The 20,782-nt window shown below is 41.2% G+C and overlaps 1 protein-coding gene across 7 annotated transcripts in view; it reads left to right on the top strand.

Annotated features, from left to right (window-relative positions):
- The window catches only part of rims2 (regulating synaptic membrane exocytosis 2), a 922,071-nt gene that overhangs the window by 490,357 nt on the left and 410,932 nt on the right, over positions 1–20,782 (top strand). For all 7 annotated transcript variants that reach the window (XM_033018897.1, XM_033018898.1, XM_033018899.1 and 4 more), the window contains 3 exons: positions 8,826–8,925; positions 9,640–9,763; positions 16,509–16,555. In XM_033018897.1, coding sequence (XP_032874788.1) covers positions 8,826–8,925; positions 9,640–9,763; positions 16,509–16,555 — 271 coding nt within the window. The remainder of the gene's footprint in view (positions 1–8,825; positions 8,926–9,639; positions 9,764–16,508; positions 16,556–20,782) is intronic.

Raw genomic sequence — 20,782 nt, 5'->3', positions numbered from 1 at the left:
GAGCACCAGCATGTTCGGTTACAAATTGATAATACCACTGTGGTGGCATATATAAATTATATGGGTGGAAATATATCGACATCTTGTGATGAATTGGCAAATTCAATTTGGCTATGGTGTATCCAAAGATATATTTGGATATCGGCTACATACCTACCAGGGAAACTAAATTCAGTGGCAGACACCAGGTCACGTAAATTTAAGGAAAACACGGAATGGATGTTGAATAAAAAGGTATTTGCTGAAATTACAGCAAAATATGGTACACCAGATATTGATCTTTTTGCGTCCAGGTTGAATCACCAACTACCAAGGTATGTGTCATGGGAACCAGACCATGGGGCAGAAGCAACAGATGCATTCTCTCTGCATTGGGGGAAATGGGTTTTATGCATTTCCTCCTTTTCTGCCTCATCAATCGGGTACTAAGGAAAATTCATTAAGATTCGGCATCTGGGATTCTCATAGTACCCAATTGGCCTACTCAACCATGGTTCCCGGTTATACAGGGAATGGTATTAGAACCATGTACCATTATGAGGCATAGCCCTAATTTACTAATTCATCCAGTAACACAGGGTAGTCACCCATGCCATAATAGTATGAATTTGTTGATTTGTGGAGTCTGAAAGACCCACTACTTGGCATGGGACTGTCAGACAGAACTATGAATATGATCATATCAGCTCAAAGACTGTCTACAAAAAAGCAGTACTTAGGACACATCAAAAAATGGGGGAAGTACTGCTTTGATAACAACCTTGATCAAAGAGCCAAGGACATTCCGGCTGTATTGGAATTTTTGACAAGCCTGCATTGTGATGAAGGATTAGGCTACAGTACCATCAATAGTGCCAGAAGTGCTCTTTCCAATTATTTATCGCTAGGAACGGAGCGGCACTCAGTGGGAACGCACCCCCTGGTAACGAAACTCATGATGGGCATATTTAATGCGAAACCCCCTAAAACCAGGTACTCCCGAATCTGGGATGTGGGTGTCGTTTTGACCATGCTGAGAAGCTGGTCGCCTACTACAGCATTATCACTTGAAAAACTCACTATGAAGATGGTTATGCTGATGGCGTTGGTTACTGCACAACGAGTCCAGTCATTACACAAACTAAGGCTGGACTGCTTGATGATCTGCCCTGAACAACTGGTGTTTGTCATTAATGATCTCATAAAACAAAATAGACCGGGGTCATCGGGGCAAGTAATAGAATTTATGGCGTACCCGAATGACGAACGCCTGTGTATAGTCACACATAACCTACTATACATGGAATACACAAAAATTATTCGAGGGCAGGAAATGGCTCTGCTGATTTCATACAAGAAACCACACAAAAGGGTGACGACCCAGACTATCTCAAGGTGGCTGAAAAATGTCTTGAAGATCGCGGGGATAGACACTAATGTTTTTAAATCTCACTCCACCAGGGCTGCAGCAACATCCGCAGCAAAAAATCTGGAGGTGCCAACAGACCAAATCCTCAGGATGGCAGGATGGTCATCTGAGAAGACATTTCAGAGGTTTTATAACAAACCAGTTTTGGATCTATCATCGTTTTCAGAAAGACTCTTACGTTCAATAATATAATTTGCCCAAAAAACCAATGGGCTATGATTTCAATTTAATAAATTAATTTTTTCGTAACATCATACAGTTTTGTATGGAGGTGTTTTAAAAATTGTCAACAATACTTCACCCAATAATCAAGGCAGACGTGAAGCATGGACTCGTTCCACGGCATGAGGTCACAGAGCTTTAAAATCTTCACGTAGTCACTCACGTGACTCCGAAGTAAAATAGTAAGATTAAACGAGAACTTACCAGTTTGAAGTTTGATCTGTATTTTATGAGGAGGAACGTTGAGGGAATACGTGCCCTCTGCTCCCACCCTCCTATGATCATATCATAAACTGGTATCTCTTTCATAATCTTACTATGTTAGGTCATTATAGGATATCTGTGACCTCACACCGCTGCTTTGAAGAATGACACGCATGCGTCGTAAGCGGGGTTCTTCACGTATTCCCTCAACGTTCCTCCTCATAAAATACAGATCAAACTTCAAACTGGTAAGTTCTCGTTTAATCTTACTATTCTTCACTATTTGTAACAAGGCTAGACTATTGTGTATGCTATTGGATGATGTGCTGGTTGTGACAATGGCTTGCAGGGTGGGATAGTCAAGACTTCTGCTGTTGGAATAACTTGTCACACACCGTGATTAAGATCCAAAGACTTTATTAACGTTACAGCATAGGTAACTTCATCTTAGCACGTTACTCTAAAAGTGAGAACAAGGCGGGGAAACTTTCTGTCAAACTAGTGGGCGTAGCTACAATGTATGACTCATACCATGAGTGACACTGATCTACATCCTCCCTCTTAAAGAATTAAATGGCAGTACAAAACCATTGACTAAATAAGGCATGCATAGTAATTGATAATAAACTGGAGGAAAGTCAAACATAGCCCGGGTACTTCACGACCGGCTTGCAAACACGACCAGCACGTGTGCGATAAAGACCATCTCCGTTTTCCCCACTGGGGACAGAGCTGGTGGCTTCACAGGTGACGGAGACTGAACCAGCATTCCCGGTGATAAAACAGGGGACTGTGGCGCAGGCGGAGGGGGCATCGCCACTGGCAAAGCAGCCGTTCCAGAAGTGGGTTGTTGTGCTGGATTAATGCCGCTGGAAGTACACTTATACGGTCTGGATAATACGGAGGTGGAGCTGGCTCATTCACAGGCAGGATATGTTGTCTGTTATGCCTGTAGGTGCCGCCATCGGCATTGACCAGATATGAGCGTGGCTCAGAAGCAGTTCCAGAAATAACACCGATACTGTCATGACCTTTGACGGTTTGCAAACGAACCACCTGCCCCTTGGTTAATGGCGGCAGCAGCCTACTTGTTTTGTCATACCACTGCTTTTGAATGTCACGCTTTTGTTGTAACCTGGACTGGACTTCCGATGGTGGAACCACCTGTGGGATCAATGCCTGATCCACCACAGGCACCGTGGGTCGGGTCTGCCTTGACAATAAACGTTGAGCAGGTGAACCCAAAATGGGGTCGCAGGAGATGTTGCGTAAATTGAGTAGATCCAGGAACACGTCAGAATTAGCTCTGTATGAACGTTCCATGAGCTGTTATGCACTCTTGACAGCCCGCTCAGCTAGTCCATTCAACTGTGGATATTCAGGGCTGCTGGTGATGTGGTGAAAACCCCAGCGTGCAGCAAATTCCTTGAAGTGTTGGCTGGTAAATTGACTGCCGTTATCAGATAATAGTATGCACGGAGCTCGGCAAAATGGCGAGCAAGCTTCGAAACTACCCTGCGAGATGTGGGACTGCTAAGAAAATCAATGTCAAACCATCCTGAATACGAATCGACAAGTACTAGGTACTGCTTGCCATGCCACTCAAATATGTCAGTTGAAACTGTAGACCACAGGAGTGCAGGAGCCGGATGTGAAAGAAGTGGTTGCTTTTGTTGGTGAGGTGTCAAGCTGTTACATACTGCACAGGATGCCACATTCTCACTGATGTATTCGGCCATGCCAGGCCAGTAAAACATGTTTCTTGCCCTTAGGACGGTGGCTTCAGTGCCTGGGTGCCCTGCATGGACAGTGTTAAAATACTTGCTGTGCAGCGAAGCAGGGATCACAGCCTTGTGTCCTTTTACAATAATGCCATCCTGCAGCACTAGCTCATCGCGGACTGTAAAGAAAGGCCGAATTGGCAGCGGAACGTTGTAGTGTTTGTCTGGCCGGCCGCGCTTATTGACGGAGGCGAGCGACCGTAAAGTACTGTCAGCAGCAGTGTGGGCAACCAGGTCCTCCACACAGGACGAGGGAATAAAGGACACAGTCATTATGATAAAGTCAACATCCGGCGAGGACGGACCCTCACAGGTGTTCCAGGGCGCATGCGAGAGAGTGTCAGCCAGGTGCATATCCTTACCACGTTTGTAGGTCAGAACAATGTCATATTTTTTAAGTTGCAGCAGCCCTGGAGAGGCATGAATCGGTTTGTTAAAGATGCTGATAAGATGTTGGTGGTCAGTTTCAATAGTGACCATATGTCCGAAGATAAAGTCGTTAAATTTCTTGCAGGCGAAAACAATCGCCAGCAGCTCTTTCTCAATTTGGGCGTATCGTTATTCTGTGTCAGTCATAGTGGGCGAGGCATAGGCAATGGGCTTATTGCCGCTACTGTCATTTTGAAGACATGCTGCGCTCAGTCCGTGTTGTGAAGCGTCACAAGTCAGTGTGACCAGTCCGTCTAGGACCAAATAAGCGAGAGTAGGAGCACAAGACATCTGCTGCTTATGAGTGTTGAACGCCCTCTGCTGTTGCTCGATCCAGGTCCAAGCAGTGTCTTTGTGTGTAAGCTGGTGCAACAGGGCTGATATTTCACTGAAGTCTGGAATAAATTTGCTCAAGTAGTTAACCATGCCAAGGAATCTCTGCAGACCGAGCACGTCTGTGGGTGCTGGGAGCTCGTTGATGGCACTGGTTTTCACCGGAGCAGTTTTTAAGCCATCCTTAGTGAACACATGGCCTATGTATTTCACCTCACTTACCCTGAATTTGCATTTTTGAGGGTTTAGCTTGAGTTTGATGGCCTTGGCGTGATCCAGGACCTTCGTCAGATTAGCATTGTGTTCTTCAAAAGTTTGTCCCGCAACGAGGATGTCATCCACTACAATAGAGCATGGGTAACCTGCAAACAACTGCTCCATAGCTTGTTGAAATACTTCACTAGCAGAGCTTATGCCAAAGGGCATGCAAAGAAATCTGTAACGTCCGAAGGGTGTGCTGAAAGTTGTTAACTTTGAGTTGTGTTCCAGCGATATTTGCCAGAATGAACTCTTGGCATCTAATACAGTGAATACAGTTGCCTCAGCCATCTGTGCTGCAATCTCATCCACAGTGCGCATGGGATAGTGAGGTCGTTTAATGGCTGTGTTTAAGTCCTTGGGATTGATACAAATCCGTATTTTGTCCTTATTCTTCTTCGTTGCCACAACCATAGTGGAAACCCAGTCCGAGGGGTCAGAGACGGGAGCAATCACACCTAGAGACACCATTCTGTTGAGTTCACTTTGAACACGGTCCCGCATAGCATGGGGAATCTTATGAGCTGGACGAACAATTGGAATTACCTCAGGGTCAATGGTAATTGGATACCTAACAGGCAACCTGCCATCGTGCTAGGATTTTTGGCTAAAGTCATAGGCTGTAGTCAGATGACAAACAGAAGAGCTGAAAGAGACAAGTCCCATGTCTTGACATGCGTTGGTACCCAGTAGAGACGGCACATCCTCACGAGCAACATAGAAACTCAGGTTGCGGACACGTGAGTTAAGACAACTTGACCGATAGGGTGCACTGGATCTCCTGCAAATGGGAGAAGGGAAGCAGCCTTAGGAGTGACATTCTCTGTTTTTTGTAACTTTCTAAACACAGCTAGACCAATCACTTTGCATCTTGCGTCGGTGTCCAGTTTCAGATAAAGGTTCTTGCCATTAACGAGCAAAGCGACCTTGGGGTCTAGTTGTTTATGAATTAAATCAGACAAGGAATGTACATCAAAGTCAAAACCTTCACCAGCAGCCTCCATAGAAACATAGAAAATAGATGCAGGAGGAAGCCATTCGGCCCTTCAAGCCAGCACCGCCATTCATTGTGATCATGGCTGATGAGACATACCGGCAACATTAATTTCACGATCAGCAGAGGTTCCTAAAACTTTTGTATGAGCGTCAGCCATTTCAGTATGGACACCATAGACCAAACGGTCACGGACTAAGCTACCTCATATATCCCTGAAATCGCACCGACTGGCAATGTGCTTCAACATACTGACATAGGTTCTCCCTGTCTCTGGCTTCGGGAAAAGAACAAATGCCTCTCCATGACCAAGTTAGTACGTAACTCACATAACTGTCGGAATTTACATAGTAGGCAGTCAGGGTCTCGGATCGATCACCGGGAGCAGCAGTAGGGTGAGCCGCTTCAATGTAAATTGAGAAGTCCTCTTCAAATACACGCCACCGTTCTGCGAGGTCCTCATCAAACACCAGGATCTCTGATTTTCTGAGAGCAGAAGCCATAGTAATATATACCGGAGAAAACAACAAACTAAAATAAAAGCAATATCATTAAGCAAGGAATGAGTCCATAAACTCTGACACCATGTTGAACTTCTGCTGTTGGAATAACTTAATTCATACACCGTGATTAAGACCCAAAGATTTTACTAACGTTACAGCATAGCTAACTTCATCATAGCATGTTACTCTAAATGTGAGAGACAAAGGGTAGGGAGATTTTCTGTTAAACTAATGGGCGCAGCTACAAAGTATGACATAACATGAGTGACACTGATCTACAACATAGTTGTGACTTTTGTGGCAATATTAAATATTTTGGATTGGGGTGCGGAATAATGAATGCTAAATGCAAGTCTGATGAACATTGATAGAGATTGAAAGTGAGTGAAGTGAGAAGTGTCAGTATTCTGTATAATTGGTGAAATCAGGCATTTGCTAGAGAGATTTGATAGCATTGACCACATTTATTTAGGTTATTCAATATATGTAATATTGTATCCTTATCTTCAGGGCTTTGCTTCAGCTATTCACCGCCACTGTTGTCAGAGTTGAAAATTGTGGCGACCACTTTGTACCATGTGCTGACAGCCTTGAATATCTCCCAGGAGATATTCACAATGTATATCTCACAATTTATATCTCACAATGAGTCCCAGGATGCCTGTGAGCACGGATAGTGTAGCTTCCCTTCAATAGGTGCAGCTTTTGGTGATGCAGACTAACCAATGTAGCACTCGCCATTAACAAAATATTAGGGAATAAGGTCTGAAGAAGGGTCTCGACCCGAAACATCGCCTATTCCTTTGGTCCATAGATGCAGCCTCACCCGCTGAGTTATTCCAACATTTTTATCTACCAGGGAATAAGGTAAGGTAAGGAACAGCGCAGAGCGCACTAGCTATCAGCAGAAAACAAACAAATGTGCAAGCGGTTGGAAACTGTTCTACTGCCTCACATTGGGTTGCATGGGCACACGTTAATGTGTAGGAAGGAACTACAGATGCTGGTTTAAACTGCGATAGACACAAAAAGCTGGAGTAACTAAGCGGGACAAGCAGCATCTCTGGGGAGAAGGAATGGGTGCCATTTCGTGTCAGGAACAAGGGTCTCGACCTGAAACGTCACCCATTCCTTCTCTCCAGAGATGCTGCCTGTCCTGCTGAGTTACTCCAGCATTTTGTGTCTATCTACAGTATGTTGTGATCACTGCAGCTTTTTCATCATGGAGCCTTTGGTGTCCAGCTTTTAAAATGAGCCTCCAAGTTTCTAAATCTGACTGGGAAGTATTTAAATTATTTCATTTCAAGCAATCCATCCATATTTGTACAGTGATACACCCTTTTGATGATCATATTTTCCTTTCTCCACGCATATTTCCTGATGCCGCATACAGATTTTTTTCTCAATAATTCTTAGATAGTTCAAATGACTGTTTTTCTGCTATTGTTGACACGTCGTATCTTTCTTCTGTACTGATCTAAATTGGTTTTTCATTGGCACTTTTCCATTTATCCTGCTCGACTACAGCTCTATATTTGTCTTACTTGTCAAGTTGTTTTTCCCGCAGTTCTTCACTTTCCACTCTACGGTGTTCCGTGATATTTTTGTTCCTTATTTTTAATTTTTACATTGACATGTTTTGATATGACCTTAACACCTAATGTGTGTGTGTTTCTGTGCGAATGAACAGGCTGAGATCTATGGTAGTGAGAAGGAAGGAGAATTTATGTTGTGTCACAGCAGCACATGAAGCCCTCCAAAACCGATGAGATCCACAGGATTTTGAAAGTGGAAGTGCAAAATAATGGCATCCAGTTGTCAAGCGATATGGAGGACTTGGTTGTCAAAAATGTTACAAATTAGCTTTAATAGGAAAGCATAATTGTCTCAATTATACATTCTTGACTCAAATCATTCCAGACTACACCCTATTAAGTTGCAACAGAGAAGACAAGCAAATCAAAGACAATGAGCTAGACTAGAGCCATAGCATTATCACAATATTATTAAAAATATCAAAAAGTATAGAGCAACAAGTTATCAGCCGCTGAGGGAAAGCAAATGACAATATCATTGTAGTTCAATAAAAAACCCTTGCTCAGCAACAAGTATTTTATTCGGTAACTAAATTACTTACAGACTGTTATTTGACACTGGAAAATATTGTTATGATAGTGTTAGATGTCACCAAAAGAATTATATTGAGGTTTCAGTGGATTTCCAATTTCCTTATCGTGATAACGGCAGACCTGGTTAACACATGACAACAATATATAATTTCAAGATTGCATTTTAAAATCGTAACCTCTTTCAATTTGTTGAAATTTTCCTGTAATACAATGCAGCACAATTCTACACATAACTACAAGCAGTATCGATGATTTAGGTTATGTTCCACAATTTGTCGATTATCATAAGCAGATACTCGGCAGCCAATTGTTATCTGTTCTCATGACTGAGTGAAGTGGAATAAGACAAATTGAAGGCATTGATTAAAACAACTATAAGATGTGAAGTAAATATTAAAACAATGCTTAAATTAAGATTATTCCCAATTCGCTACCAATTCTCCTGAAATGATTTGGAATGGGCAAGGTCTACTGATTATGTAAAAATGCTGCTAAACCAATTTATTTTTAAGTAGAATAGATGCACTAATAATGTTATTTTCCTTTGATTCCTTTTTGAAACAGGTTGTAGGCGGAAAAATGACTGAATCTGGCAGATTATGCGCATTCATTACTAAGGTGAAGAAAGGGAGTTTAGCAGACACTGTAGGGCATCTTAGACCAGGTACTTTCAATCAATTAGTTTCTTTTATTGTCTCTCTTTTATTGTTGTCATCCATGCTACGTGGATGTTGACTGTCTTCATTACATAGCCAAACTCTTTCCAGTATTAATTTCAGAAGTGCATCCCTATTCATATGAATTAAAATTAGATAATTAAATTGTGTGCAACAGTTACAGGAGGATAAATATTTGTGGCATAATAAATGGCTTGCTATTATGTTTTTTTCAATTTCTGCGTTTTACTGACAGTCGTCTGAAAAATCCAAGTTCATGTGTCCAAACTGTCAAAATAGGAAACAATTGTTGTGTTTGTACCTATTTCACCTAAAGTAAATGGTTTCCAGTAATGCCCCTGTCCCACTTAGGAAACCTGAACGGAAACCTCTGGAGACTTTGCGCCCCACTCAAGGTTTCCGTGCGGTTCCTGGAGGTTGCAGGTAGTTGCCGGAGGTTGCAGGTAGTGGAAGCAGGTAGGGAGACTGACAAAAACCTCCGGGAACCGCACGTAACCTTGGGTGGGGCACAAAGTCTCCAGAGGTTTCCGTTCAGGTTTCCTAAGTGGGACAGGGGCATGAAGGTGTTCATTTGGACACAAGTCTTGAAGCAGTGAATTAGTTAATCTATTGCATTGTAGGAATTTTGAAAAGTATCTGTGCTCTGTATTTTTTTAAATGTCGATACCTCTACCCACACTGCATTATTGTGATCCATTTAGGTGATGAAGTTCTTGAGTGGAATGGAAGATCATTACAAGGAGCTACATTTGAGGAGGTGTATAACATCATTTTTGAATCCAAACCTGAGCCACAAGTAGAACTGCTGGTTTCCAGGCCTATTGGGTTAGTAGATGTTATTTAATATAACACATAGTTCAAACTTAAATTACTACTTAAATAAAAATATTTTGTGAATATGTACTTGCCAACAAATTTAAAGTATGTTCCCCTAAAATGTCAAAAAATGGCAGCAGTCATTGATTGAATTAATTAAGCAAAGTTAAAATAAGGAAGAGAACAATGTTTGGACCTCGGGTGCAAAAATCAAATATAGACAGCCTTCACTGAATTATTATTTAATAACAACATTTCTGTTGGTCTACATGAGCAACACACTATATGCTGAAGGTACACAAAAATGCTGGAGAAACTCAGCGGGTGCAGCAGCATCTATGGTGCGAAGGAAATAGGCAACGTTTCGGCCAGAAACGTTGCCTATTTCCTTCGCTCCATAGATGCTGCTGCACCCGCTGAGTTTCTCCAGCATTTTTGTGTACCTTTGATTTTCCAGCATCTGCAGTTCCTTCTTAAACACTATCTGCTGAATTGGCTGACATTTTGCAGGCAAATACCAAGAATTCCATGAGTAATTGCCAAAATTATAGATGTGTACACATGCTAGTTTCTCTTTGCCAGTCTTTTCTTGATTGTGTCTAACAATTGGACATCAATGAAATTATGATGATCTGGCTCATGAATTGCTGAATTATCCTGGAAATCTTGTACAAGGTCAGAACTGGCTCAAGGAGAGCATTTCCTTTTATTTGAATAGACTAGAATGGTTGTGGGGGTCCAATGTAATTATTTTATAATTCTTATTAACTTTAAAATTATTTTCAGTTTATTTTTATTCATTTTTTCGGATGGCAAGAATTATTGATTAAAGCCAGGAATTATTGATCTTCCCCTCATTCAAATGCCGTTGTGACGGTGCTGGCAAGCCACCCTATTGAGCTGTTGCCATCTTCCTGGTACATACATGACTGAGTTTAGTTAAATATTTTTTTACCAGTTTTTAAGTCTGTTATGTTTTGTTTTATATTTTTGTTTTATTTATATTCTTTCAAGAGAGAGCTAGATAGGACTCTTAAAGATAGCAGAGTCAGAGGATATTGGGAGAAGGCAGGAACAGGGTACTGATTGTGGATGATCAGCCATGATCACTTTGAATGGTGATGCTGGCTCGAAGGGCCGAATGGTCTACTCCTGCACCTATTGTCTATTGTCTATTTTTTTAATGAAATATTAACAAAAGATTATATAATTTTGATAGCTTTTGTATGATTCTGAATGACAGATATACTGAAGCATTCAATTATTTGTATAGCTTTGAGAACCAACTTAGCAGGAGATATACTTTGGCCAGTTATCAAAGTACCTTTCAGTAATTCCATGGGCAGGGCTTGTTTTACCCTGTTCATTTGATTACGCTTAGATACACTGAGCTTTGCAAGCCCACACATTCCCACAACCATCTTACTTATACTTCCTCTCATGCAGTCTCCTGAAGAGTATCCTTCCCAATCTCTCAATTCCCTTTACAGATGCTGTGATCTCGTGCTTTGGAAATGTCATGTTTTTTGTTTAACCATGGCCTTCCTCCACCACAGTTGTGGATCTCAGCTGCGGTTGTTCTATTTCCAAGATGTATTTACACATCACCTCTGCTCCAGGCCAGGACACGGATAGATTTCTATGTCCTCACTTATCACATACCATACATTACTCCACCATCAATGGACCATTCTTCACAATTTCAATGAGGTTTAGATACATCTTCCTCTCCATATCCCGTCCAGCATTTTGACGGGACCCTTTTGTCCTGGACTCCCTGGTCTGCTCTTCCATCCCCACTAATCACTCCTGTTGTCTCCACTCAACTGCAGGAGAAGCAATATCTGTCCTTACCCTTTCCTCACATTCAGGACCCCATACAGTCCTTTCAAATGAAGTAGCAATTCACTTGCTCTTCTTCCAGTCTAGATAAATTACATTTGATGTTCACAATATGGTGTCTCCTACATTGGAGAAACCAATTTCAGATTGCTTGTCTGCCTTGCCTAGCACAGTGTTCAGTTCACAGGAGCAACCCAGAGCTTGCAGTTGCCTGGCACATTCATTCTCTATCCTATCCCCACTCTGACCTATCAATATCGAGCTATCTGCACAGTTCCAAGTAAGTGTGAGGAACAGCATCTCATTTTCTAAACTGGTATTTTGCAGCCTTTGGAACAACCTCCAATCCTTCAATTTTAGAGGGCATTTCTCCATTCTAATTTGGGTTTCATGTCTCAGTCACAGCTCTGATCTACATTTCACAGCGTAACATGTTTATTTTTTTTAGTTTTCTATCTTTCTAATTGCCTTCATCAACCTGCAACCATGTGACACCATGAACAGTCGAATCATCTTGACAACCCTGGCCTCAACCAATGAGATATTTCATATATCCTACACATTCCTTCCCCACCCTCTCTGCACCAAACTAACTTAATCTTTCACTTTTCTAGTTATTTGACCTAAAACATTACAATATTTTTCTTTTTCCCCAAATGCTGCCTTAGCATTTTCTGTTTATATCTCTTGCTCGAGGAAACAGACTCTCTGAATATTTTTAAGGTGGAAAGATATAGAGATACAAGAGTCTGCAGATGCTCGAATCCAGAGAAACAAACAATCTGCTGGAGGAACTCAGCAGACCAACAACCATCTGAGGAGGGAAATGGACAGATGACATTTCAGGTTGGTGCCCTTCATCTGGAGGGTTCTGGTCTGGAATGTTATTTGTCTGTAGATAGATTCTTGATAAGCCATGGGCTGGAGGATTACCAGAGATAGAAACATAGAACATAGAAAATAGGTGCAGGAGTAGGCTATTCGGTCCTTCAAGCCTGCGCCGCCATTCAATATGATCATGGCTGATCATCCAACTCAGTATCCTGTACCTGCTTTCTCTCCATACCCCCTGATCCCTTTAGCCACATGGGCCACATCCAACTCCCTCTTAAATATAGCCAATGAACTGGCCTCAACTACATTCTGTGGCAGAGAATTCCAGAGATTCACCACTCTCTGTGTAAAAAATGTTTTTCCCATCTCAGTCCTAAAAGATTTCCCCTTTATCCTTAAACTGTGACCCCTTGTTCTGGACTTCCCCAACATCGGGAACAATCTTCCTGCATCTAGCCTGTCCAACCCCTTAAGAATTTTGTAAGTTTCTATAAGATCCCCCCTCAATCTTTTCTAAATTCTAGCGAGTACAAGCCGAGTCTATCCAGTCTTTCTTCATATGAAAGTCCTGACATCCCAGGAATCAGTCTGGTGAACCTTCTCTGTACTCCCTCTATGGCAAGAATGTCCTTCCTCAGATTAGGAGACCAGAACTGTACGCGATACTCCAGATGTGGTACAAAAAATAAGAGGGAAGGTCACAATCAGTTCAACTGTAATCTTATTCAGTGGTGGAGCAGGTTCTAAGACCCCAGGTCGCCTACAATTTACAGCACTTGTTTTTTCTTGGTGGAACAGTACCGATATGGTGAGGTTGGTATTCATAGTAAAACTGTATTTCGGCAGAAGTTGCGAAAAGCCTTTTTGTTTAATCCACATTTTGGCTGCAGCTGCTGGATAGTCACAATTTCAAGCAAATACATATTCTAAAACAATTTGACTGGTATATACTCAATGCAAGAATAAATTTAGTGAAATACCATCTTACTATTATGTGACAATGAATGAGGACCTCCTATGCCCTCCCATTAGTAGATCTGAGATGCTTTCACACTGATGCATCTCATAAATATCAAATACAAAGTGACACTTTTATGTTGTGAAGTGTGATTGACAGTTTCCAAATTTCGTACATGAAACTGTGTAATGGACAATATCTGCACTGCTGTTTAAGGGCCTTTTCTGCTGGTTGGCAGTTCTATTTTTTAAATGTTTTCCTTGGCTGGAGGCAGTACCAACAAAACATAGCCTGATGGCTTTCCTGTTCTCCTTGGATTGCTTGCGTCCTTGTGGTGATGGTGCTCCCACTATTTCAATCAATCAATCAAATTAATCAATCAGAACGTTATTGTCATTCAGAAATACACCAATAAATGCAAGTCTGAACAAAATGTTGTTGCATCTGGCTGGTGGTTAGTTAGTGATGGTTTGTGAGATGATAGGCCGTATTGTGCTGATGTCTGGTAGGTTATTCTGTGGCTTTGCATCTGACCTCACATTTTACTGCTGGACTCAACACCAAGTCAGGGAGTGAGTGGTCTTGCATTAACTTGATCTGAGGGGCTAGAAACACGTTGTGTCTGGTCTCTCAGCTTTACACCAACCACAGCTGACATGCCTAGTTATGGCCTAACTTATCTGTTTAATGCTGATAAGTGTGAGGTGCTACATCTTGGCAGGACAAATCAAAATAGGACGTACATAGTAAATGGTAGTGAATTGAGGAATGCAGTTGAACAGAGGGATCTAGGAATAACTGTGCACAGTTCCCTGAAGGTGGTATCTCATGTAGATAGGGTGGTAAAGAAAGCGTTTGGTGTGCTGGCCTTTATAAATCAGGGCATTGAGTATAGAAGTTGGGATGTAATGTTAAAATTGTACAAGGCATTGGTGAGGCCAAATCTGGAGTATGGTGTACAATTTTGGTCGCCTAATTATAGGAAGGATGTCAACAAAATAGAGAGAGTACAGAGGAGATTTATTAGAATGTTGCCTGGGTTTCAGCAACTAAGTTACAGAGAAAGGTTGAACAAGTTAGGTCTTTATTCTTTGGAGCGCAGAAGGTTAAGGGGGGACTTGATAGAGGTATTTAAAATGATGAGAGGGAGAGACAGAGTTGACGTGGATAAGCTTTTCCCACTGAGAGTAGGGAAGATTCAAACAAGAGGACATGACTTGAGAATTAAGGGACAGAAGTTTAGGGGTAACATGAGGGAGAATTTCTTTGTGGAATGTGCTTCCAGTGGAGGTGGTGGAGGCAGGTTCGATTTTATCATTTAAAAATAAATTGGATAGTTATATGGACGGGAAAGGAATGGAGGGTTATGGTCTGAGTGCAGGTAGATGGGACCCGTTTAGATGAGGTACCAATTTTTATATAATACTAGACTAAGTGGGACCCGTTGGGTCCCATGTTCACACGGGAGGGCTGGTTCCCCAACGCAATATTCCAACTCTCCACCAATTCCAATATTGGTGCCCAGTGGGGGGAGGCTTTCTGGAGCACTAGTATGGGTGTTGTGGGCTGAAGGGACTGTTTCCAGAGGGCTAGTATGGACATTGTGGGCCGAACGGATTCTTGAGCTGGCAGCTCAGTCACTCAAGCCTGGCGTGCTGGCAGCTCACTCACTCACGGCTGGTGGGCTAGCAGTTATATGGTTATCTGATGCAGCCGTAAGTGGTAGCGTTTCTTTTAATCAATATGCAGTGCAAACAGCAAGTGGTCAAGATTTGAGTTTTAATTATATAGATTTTAGTTGATTAAATGGTGTAAAAATATCACAACTACTGCTAAAAATCTCTGATCATTAACAACCATATATTTTTCTAAATCTCTAGATATTTATCTAGATAATCACTAGATAATCATCGAAGATATTTAGAAAGAGTTGAAGTAAATCTGCATGATATAAATGATTTAGTCTGTGGAATTCTCTGCTTCAGAGGGTGGTGGAGGCCGGTTCTCTGGATACTTTCAAGAGAGAGCTAGATAGGGCTCTTAAAGATAGCGGGGTCAGGGGATATGGGGAGAAGGCAGGAACAGGGGTACTGATTGGGGATTATCAGCCATGATCACATTGAATGGTGCTGCTGGCTCGAAGGGCCGAATGGCCTACTCCTACACCTATTGTCTATTAAAAAAATGAAAGCTTAAAGAATAAAGATATTTCAGAACACTTTCATCTATAAACATGAATAAGGCCGAAGACAGCATGAGCAGTCAGAAGCCATCAGGGTACTCTCGCATCCATTATCTGAGATCGTTTTGGTGTACTCATTGATCTCTGCTGAATTGTCTGACATGGCTGTTGGAAATTATATACAAAGCATGAAAAAATAACATTTGAGGAACATGTAATATTTGAAGTGCAAAATTGAGAAAACATGCAAAATTATCATCTTCTGGACCACACCTCAGAATGGATATAATGGCCTTGGAGGAAATAAATGGTTCATATAATTTCGAAAGCTAAACTGTGATATGTTTGAAGTTGTCAAAATATAAAGGAAAACTAATAGAGAAGCCAGAGAGAAATAATTGTCACTGGTTGGGGAGTAAGGTCCAGTGGGTATTGTCTAAAAAACCCTGTTGGACCTTCAGTTGGGATATTGAGAAACATTTATTCTGGTTAATGCTCCATGAATGGTTAATTTTAAATATAAGATTGACTGGTAGATTTTTAATAACCAAAGGTTATAAGGGATATTGGTAAATGTTGTTCATATGGAGTTGAGGTCACAGATCAATCATGACATAATTAAATAGTGGGTGAGGTTTGTTTGGTTCGATAGCTGCTATCTTGTTCCAATATTCCATTCATTAACGAATGCACCATCAAGGTTTCTGCTGGATACATCCAATTTTGTGAATTATTGAGTGTGAGTTATAATAAAATGCTAATTTCCCATCCCACATCTTCAAAGATATTTCATCTGGGCAAATATGTTCTACATGGATACAAAACATAACTTACTCAACATTATTTTACTCTTAAAAGGTAGGAGTTTGCAAATATACTCCATAGCACTACAAACATAATTGGTAAATGATTGTTTCATGTTTCTTTCTTACTTGAAGGGATATTCCCCGGATACCAGACAGCACACATGGACAGCTTGAATCAAGTAGGTCTGGCTTTTATTTCTTTACTTATTTTAGCAAATTAATAACTTTGTGCAACCCAGAGCAGTTCAGGGGCTGTCTTAGCCCAGGTTCACAAAATCAAATTCACTATTAGTGTGGCCACTATAGTGTGTGAGGCCCTTACATACTCACATTCAGTGACATTTGAAATAAAATGATAATTACATTTTTTTTTAAATAATATTAAAAACACCAGAAAACAAAGTCACACACTAAAATGTAACGTACTTTTTGAAATAAGCAAGAATGAAAAACGACCTTCTTTCCTAGAAACAGACATCTGACATTTATTTTAATGGGCCTAATTGTGCATGCCAAGGTGGTTTAATATGACTTTGCCTGAGCAGCAGACTTCCCAGTCCTAGTGCTGGCAAGCCTGTAATTGAGGCTGCTCTTTTGGAATCCATAAGGAGTCCAGCTGTATAATACTAAAAAAAATGGGCCACTGTTAGGTTGGGCCAGATCTGCACCCAAAACAGAAACTGCCATAGATAGACACAGAGAACTCCAAGTGTAAGTATTATTGTCAGAGTTGTAAATCTCTTCTATTGCTTTTGGATTATTGTAATAACAGTTACAGGATTTATTCAACAAACTATAGAAATAAATTAGTGCTGATTGTAGCCTGTATTTAGAAAATGCATGGCCTACAAAATCACCAAATTAACAATGAATGAGCATTCACAATATTATGACCGAAAGGGTGTGCTGTCCTATTGGGAAAGAACAGGCAGAAGGCATTATTTATCACTCTGAAATGGACACTAGTCCTTCTGTATGTTGCATTTATCTAGCACCAGTTTCTGGATTTGGTAAAACATTTAGCTTGACCTGGAGGGGTAGTGCTGGTTACCTCTGGAAAACCAACTCCAAATCTATTTAACTGTGTGTCACTATAGCTGTGAGCCATGAGATCCCTGACCACTGATCTCCCTCTGATCAGGCACCCTGATCACTTCCACCTCACCGACTCCCCAAATCCGTTCACATGCCCTCTGTGAACTATGATCTGCAATGTGTCTCTTCATCTCAGGATCATTTGCATGTCCCCAGCAGCACTCATGAAGTCCCTAATGTTCCTAACCTGCAACCATTTTCCTAGATCCCAATGACAACCTTCAAGGCCAAAATAGGCCTCCAAATCACAATGAGCCACTAATACCACTAACCTCACTAATACTACTATCTCACTCCTACAGTCATAGAGCATGGAAACAAGCCCTTTGATGCATGGAGTCCATGCTGCCCATCACATATCCATTCACACTAATCCCACAGTATTTTTCCCACATTCTCATTAGCTGCCCTTGGATTTCAACTCACAACTCACATATACCCAGAGGCTCTTATAGTGTCCAATCAAACAACAAACCTTCATATTTTTGAGATGAGCAAGGAAACCAGAGCACCTGCAGGAAACCCACACAGTCACTGAAAGAATATACAAACTCCTCGTAGACAGTGCCAGAGGTCAGGATTGAACCCCGATCATCGGAGCAGTGAAGCAATTGCACTACCAATTACACCTCCATGCTGCCTTACAGCTGTGCGCTCGAGCTATCTTGTCCTGCACAAGTGGGCTGATCTGCTGAGCCTAGCCTGGACCTGAGCACTTCATTGTGCATTACGAAAAAGTGCTTGACACAAAATCGTTCTAGACTCTTGGAGTTGTAACGCTATGCAGGGGTGAGTGCGATCTTAATTGCTGCAATAAGAAATATTGCTTCTTTTTTCATTAGAGTAACATGATTATTACAAAATGCATGCAAAAGAAAATATCTTTAAAAAATAACAGATAGTTAAATTAAATACAGAAAGTGTACATACAGATATTGAAGAAGCAGTCTAATAACTGTATTTCTAATGTGCAGATCGAAAACCCATAAATACGAAAACATTAATAATCTACATTCCAGCATCGCCCAGTGGATCTGCAGCATAGTGACTGATACCAAAATGTCAATAAATTAAAACAAAATACTTCTAACTGACCTGAATTAAACTACCCCCCTGCTTTTTTTTCAATGGCCTTTCTCAGATACAAATGGAAGTGAGACAGCTACAAACCAGGCAGAATATATTACAAAATAAAAAAGCAATGTGTTTTAACAATGTGTAATTTCCCAACAATAAAATTAATTTCTGTGAATCATTTACAGAAGAATGCTATTGTTGTGAATGCATAACCTGAACAGTTTTGCCTTTGCCCCATCTTGTAGCGTGGCTTTAAAAAATAAATAAATAAATAAATGTCAAAGACAAGAAATATTTGTCAAACTGTTGGATTCAATCATGCTGAATGTTTTAGTGCATTCTCAGCATGCACATTGTAACATGGAAACAAACATATGCTGGAGGTTTGATATGGAGGAAGTTTGACCCCTCACTCTGCTCCTGGATTCATCGATGAGTCCAGCAGTGGTTTTGATAAAAGCAGCAAGGTAGATGTTGCTACATGGACCTTTGCAAGGCCTTTCACAAGATCCTGCAAGGTAGACCAGTCTGGAAAGTAATTGAAAAGCTGCAAGCACTTGTATCTGGTCCTTCACCTTCGTACCAACATCCAGCATGATATTGAATGTGATCGCTGCCCATCATTGAAAAGACATTCAGTTTATTTTTCTTTATTTCATTAAATATTCATGTTTTAATTAATTAAAAGTAGTTAATTGTGTTTTAAAGTTAATTATTTTAGTAATCATTTTTGTCATCATCTAAATCAATCTTAACTGTATTCCAACGTATGAGAGATAGTTTAGTTTAGTGTATTGTCACTAATACCGAAGTATAGTGAAAAGCTTTTGCTGCCTGCTAACCAGTCAGCAGAAAGACTATACATGATTACAATCAAGCCGTCTACCGATACATGATAAAGGGAACAATGTTTAATGATAAAAGATAGTCCAAGGGTCTCCGATGAGGTAGATAGTAGCTCAGACCACTGTCTAGATGTTGATAAGATGGTTCACAAAAATGCTGGAGAAACTCATCGGGTGCAGCAGCATCTATGGAGCGAAGGAAATAGGCAACGTTTCGGGTTTACTTGCCTTATAATAGCTGGGAAGAAACTGTCCCTGAATCTGGAGTTTTCACACTTCTGCACCTCTTGCCAGTTGGGATAGAGGAGAAGAGAGAGTGACCAGGGTGAGACTTGTCCTTGATTATGCTGGTGGCCTTGCCGAGGCAGCGTGAAATATAGATTGGGTCAATGGATTGGAGGTTGGTTTGGGCTGCCTCCGCAGTTTTCTGCAATTTAATGTGGTCTTGGATGGAATTGATCCCAAATCATGATGAGATGCATCCTGATATAATGCTTTCTATGGCACATCTGTGGAGGTTGTTGGGAACATGCTGAACCTCCTAAGCCTTTCAAAGAAGTGAAGAAATTGCTGTGCTTTCCTGGCCTGTTCTTCGATATGGCTAGTCCAAGCCAAGTTTCTGGTGATATTTACTTCTAGGAATTTGAAGCTTTGAACCATCTCTACTTCAGCGCAATCAATGTATGTGTACTGCTTCGCTTTCAGAAGTCAATCACTATATCCTATGTCTTACTGACATTGAGAGAAAGGTTGTTGTCTTGACACCAGGCCACCATATTCTCAATCTCCTTCCTGTACTCTGTCTTGTCATTATTTGATATCTGCCCCACTACGGTAATGTCGTCCCCAAATTAGTAAACCAGGATGGATTTGTACTTGGCTGCACAGCCGTGGGGGTATAAGCAGTAAAGAAGGCGGCTGAGAACATATCCTTGTAGAGCACCAGTGTTGAGGATTATAATAGAGGATGATTTGTCCCCTGTCCTCACTGATTGTGGTCTGTTGATCAGGAAGTCAAGGATCCAGTTTCAGAGATGAGTGCTGACTCCAAGTTCCACGAGTTTGGAGATGAGTTTGGATGGGATAATGGTATCAAAAGCAAAGCTGTGGTGTATGAATAGAAGTCTGAAGTAGGTGTCTCCCTTATTCAGATACCTAAAAAGAATAGTGCATGAAGATCTGACACCACAAAATCTCAGGGTCCTGGGCATGCGTAGCTGCAGATCGCTAGTGTGGCCACAGGACTAACACATGGATTGCGGAAAGTCAAACATGGTGATGGTACACAAAAATGCTGGAGAAACTCAGCGGGTGCAGCAGCATCTATGGAGCGAAGGAAATAGGCAACGTTTCGGGCCGAAACCCTTCTTCAGACCATGGTGATGGGTC

The sequence above is a fragment of the Amblyraja radiata genome, chromosome 4 (genome assembly GCF_010909765.2).
Source record: "Amblyraja radiata isolate CabotCenter1 chromosome 4, sAmbRad1.1.pri, whole genome shotgun sequence".
Classification (NCBI taxonomy): domain Eukaryota; kingdom Metazoa; phylum Chordata; class Chondrichthyes; order Rajiformes; family Rajidae; genus Amblyraja; species Amblyraja radiata.
Note: the sequence above shows the minus strand (reverse complement) of the source record. Positions and strands in the feature narration are given on the sequence as shown.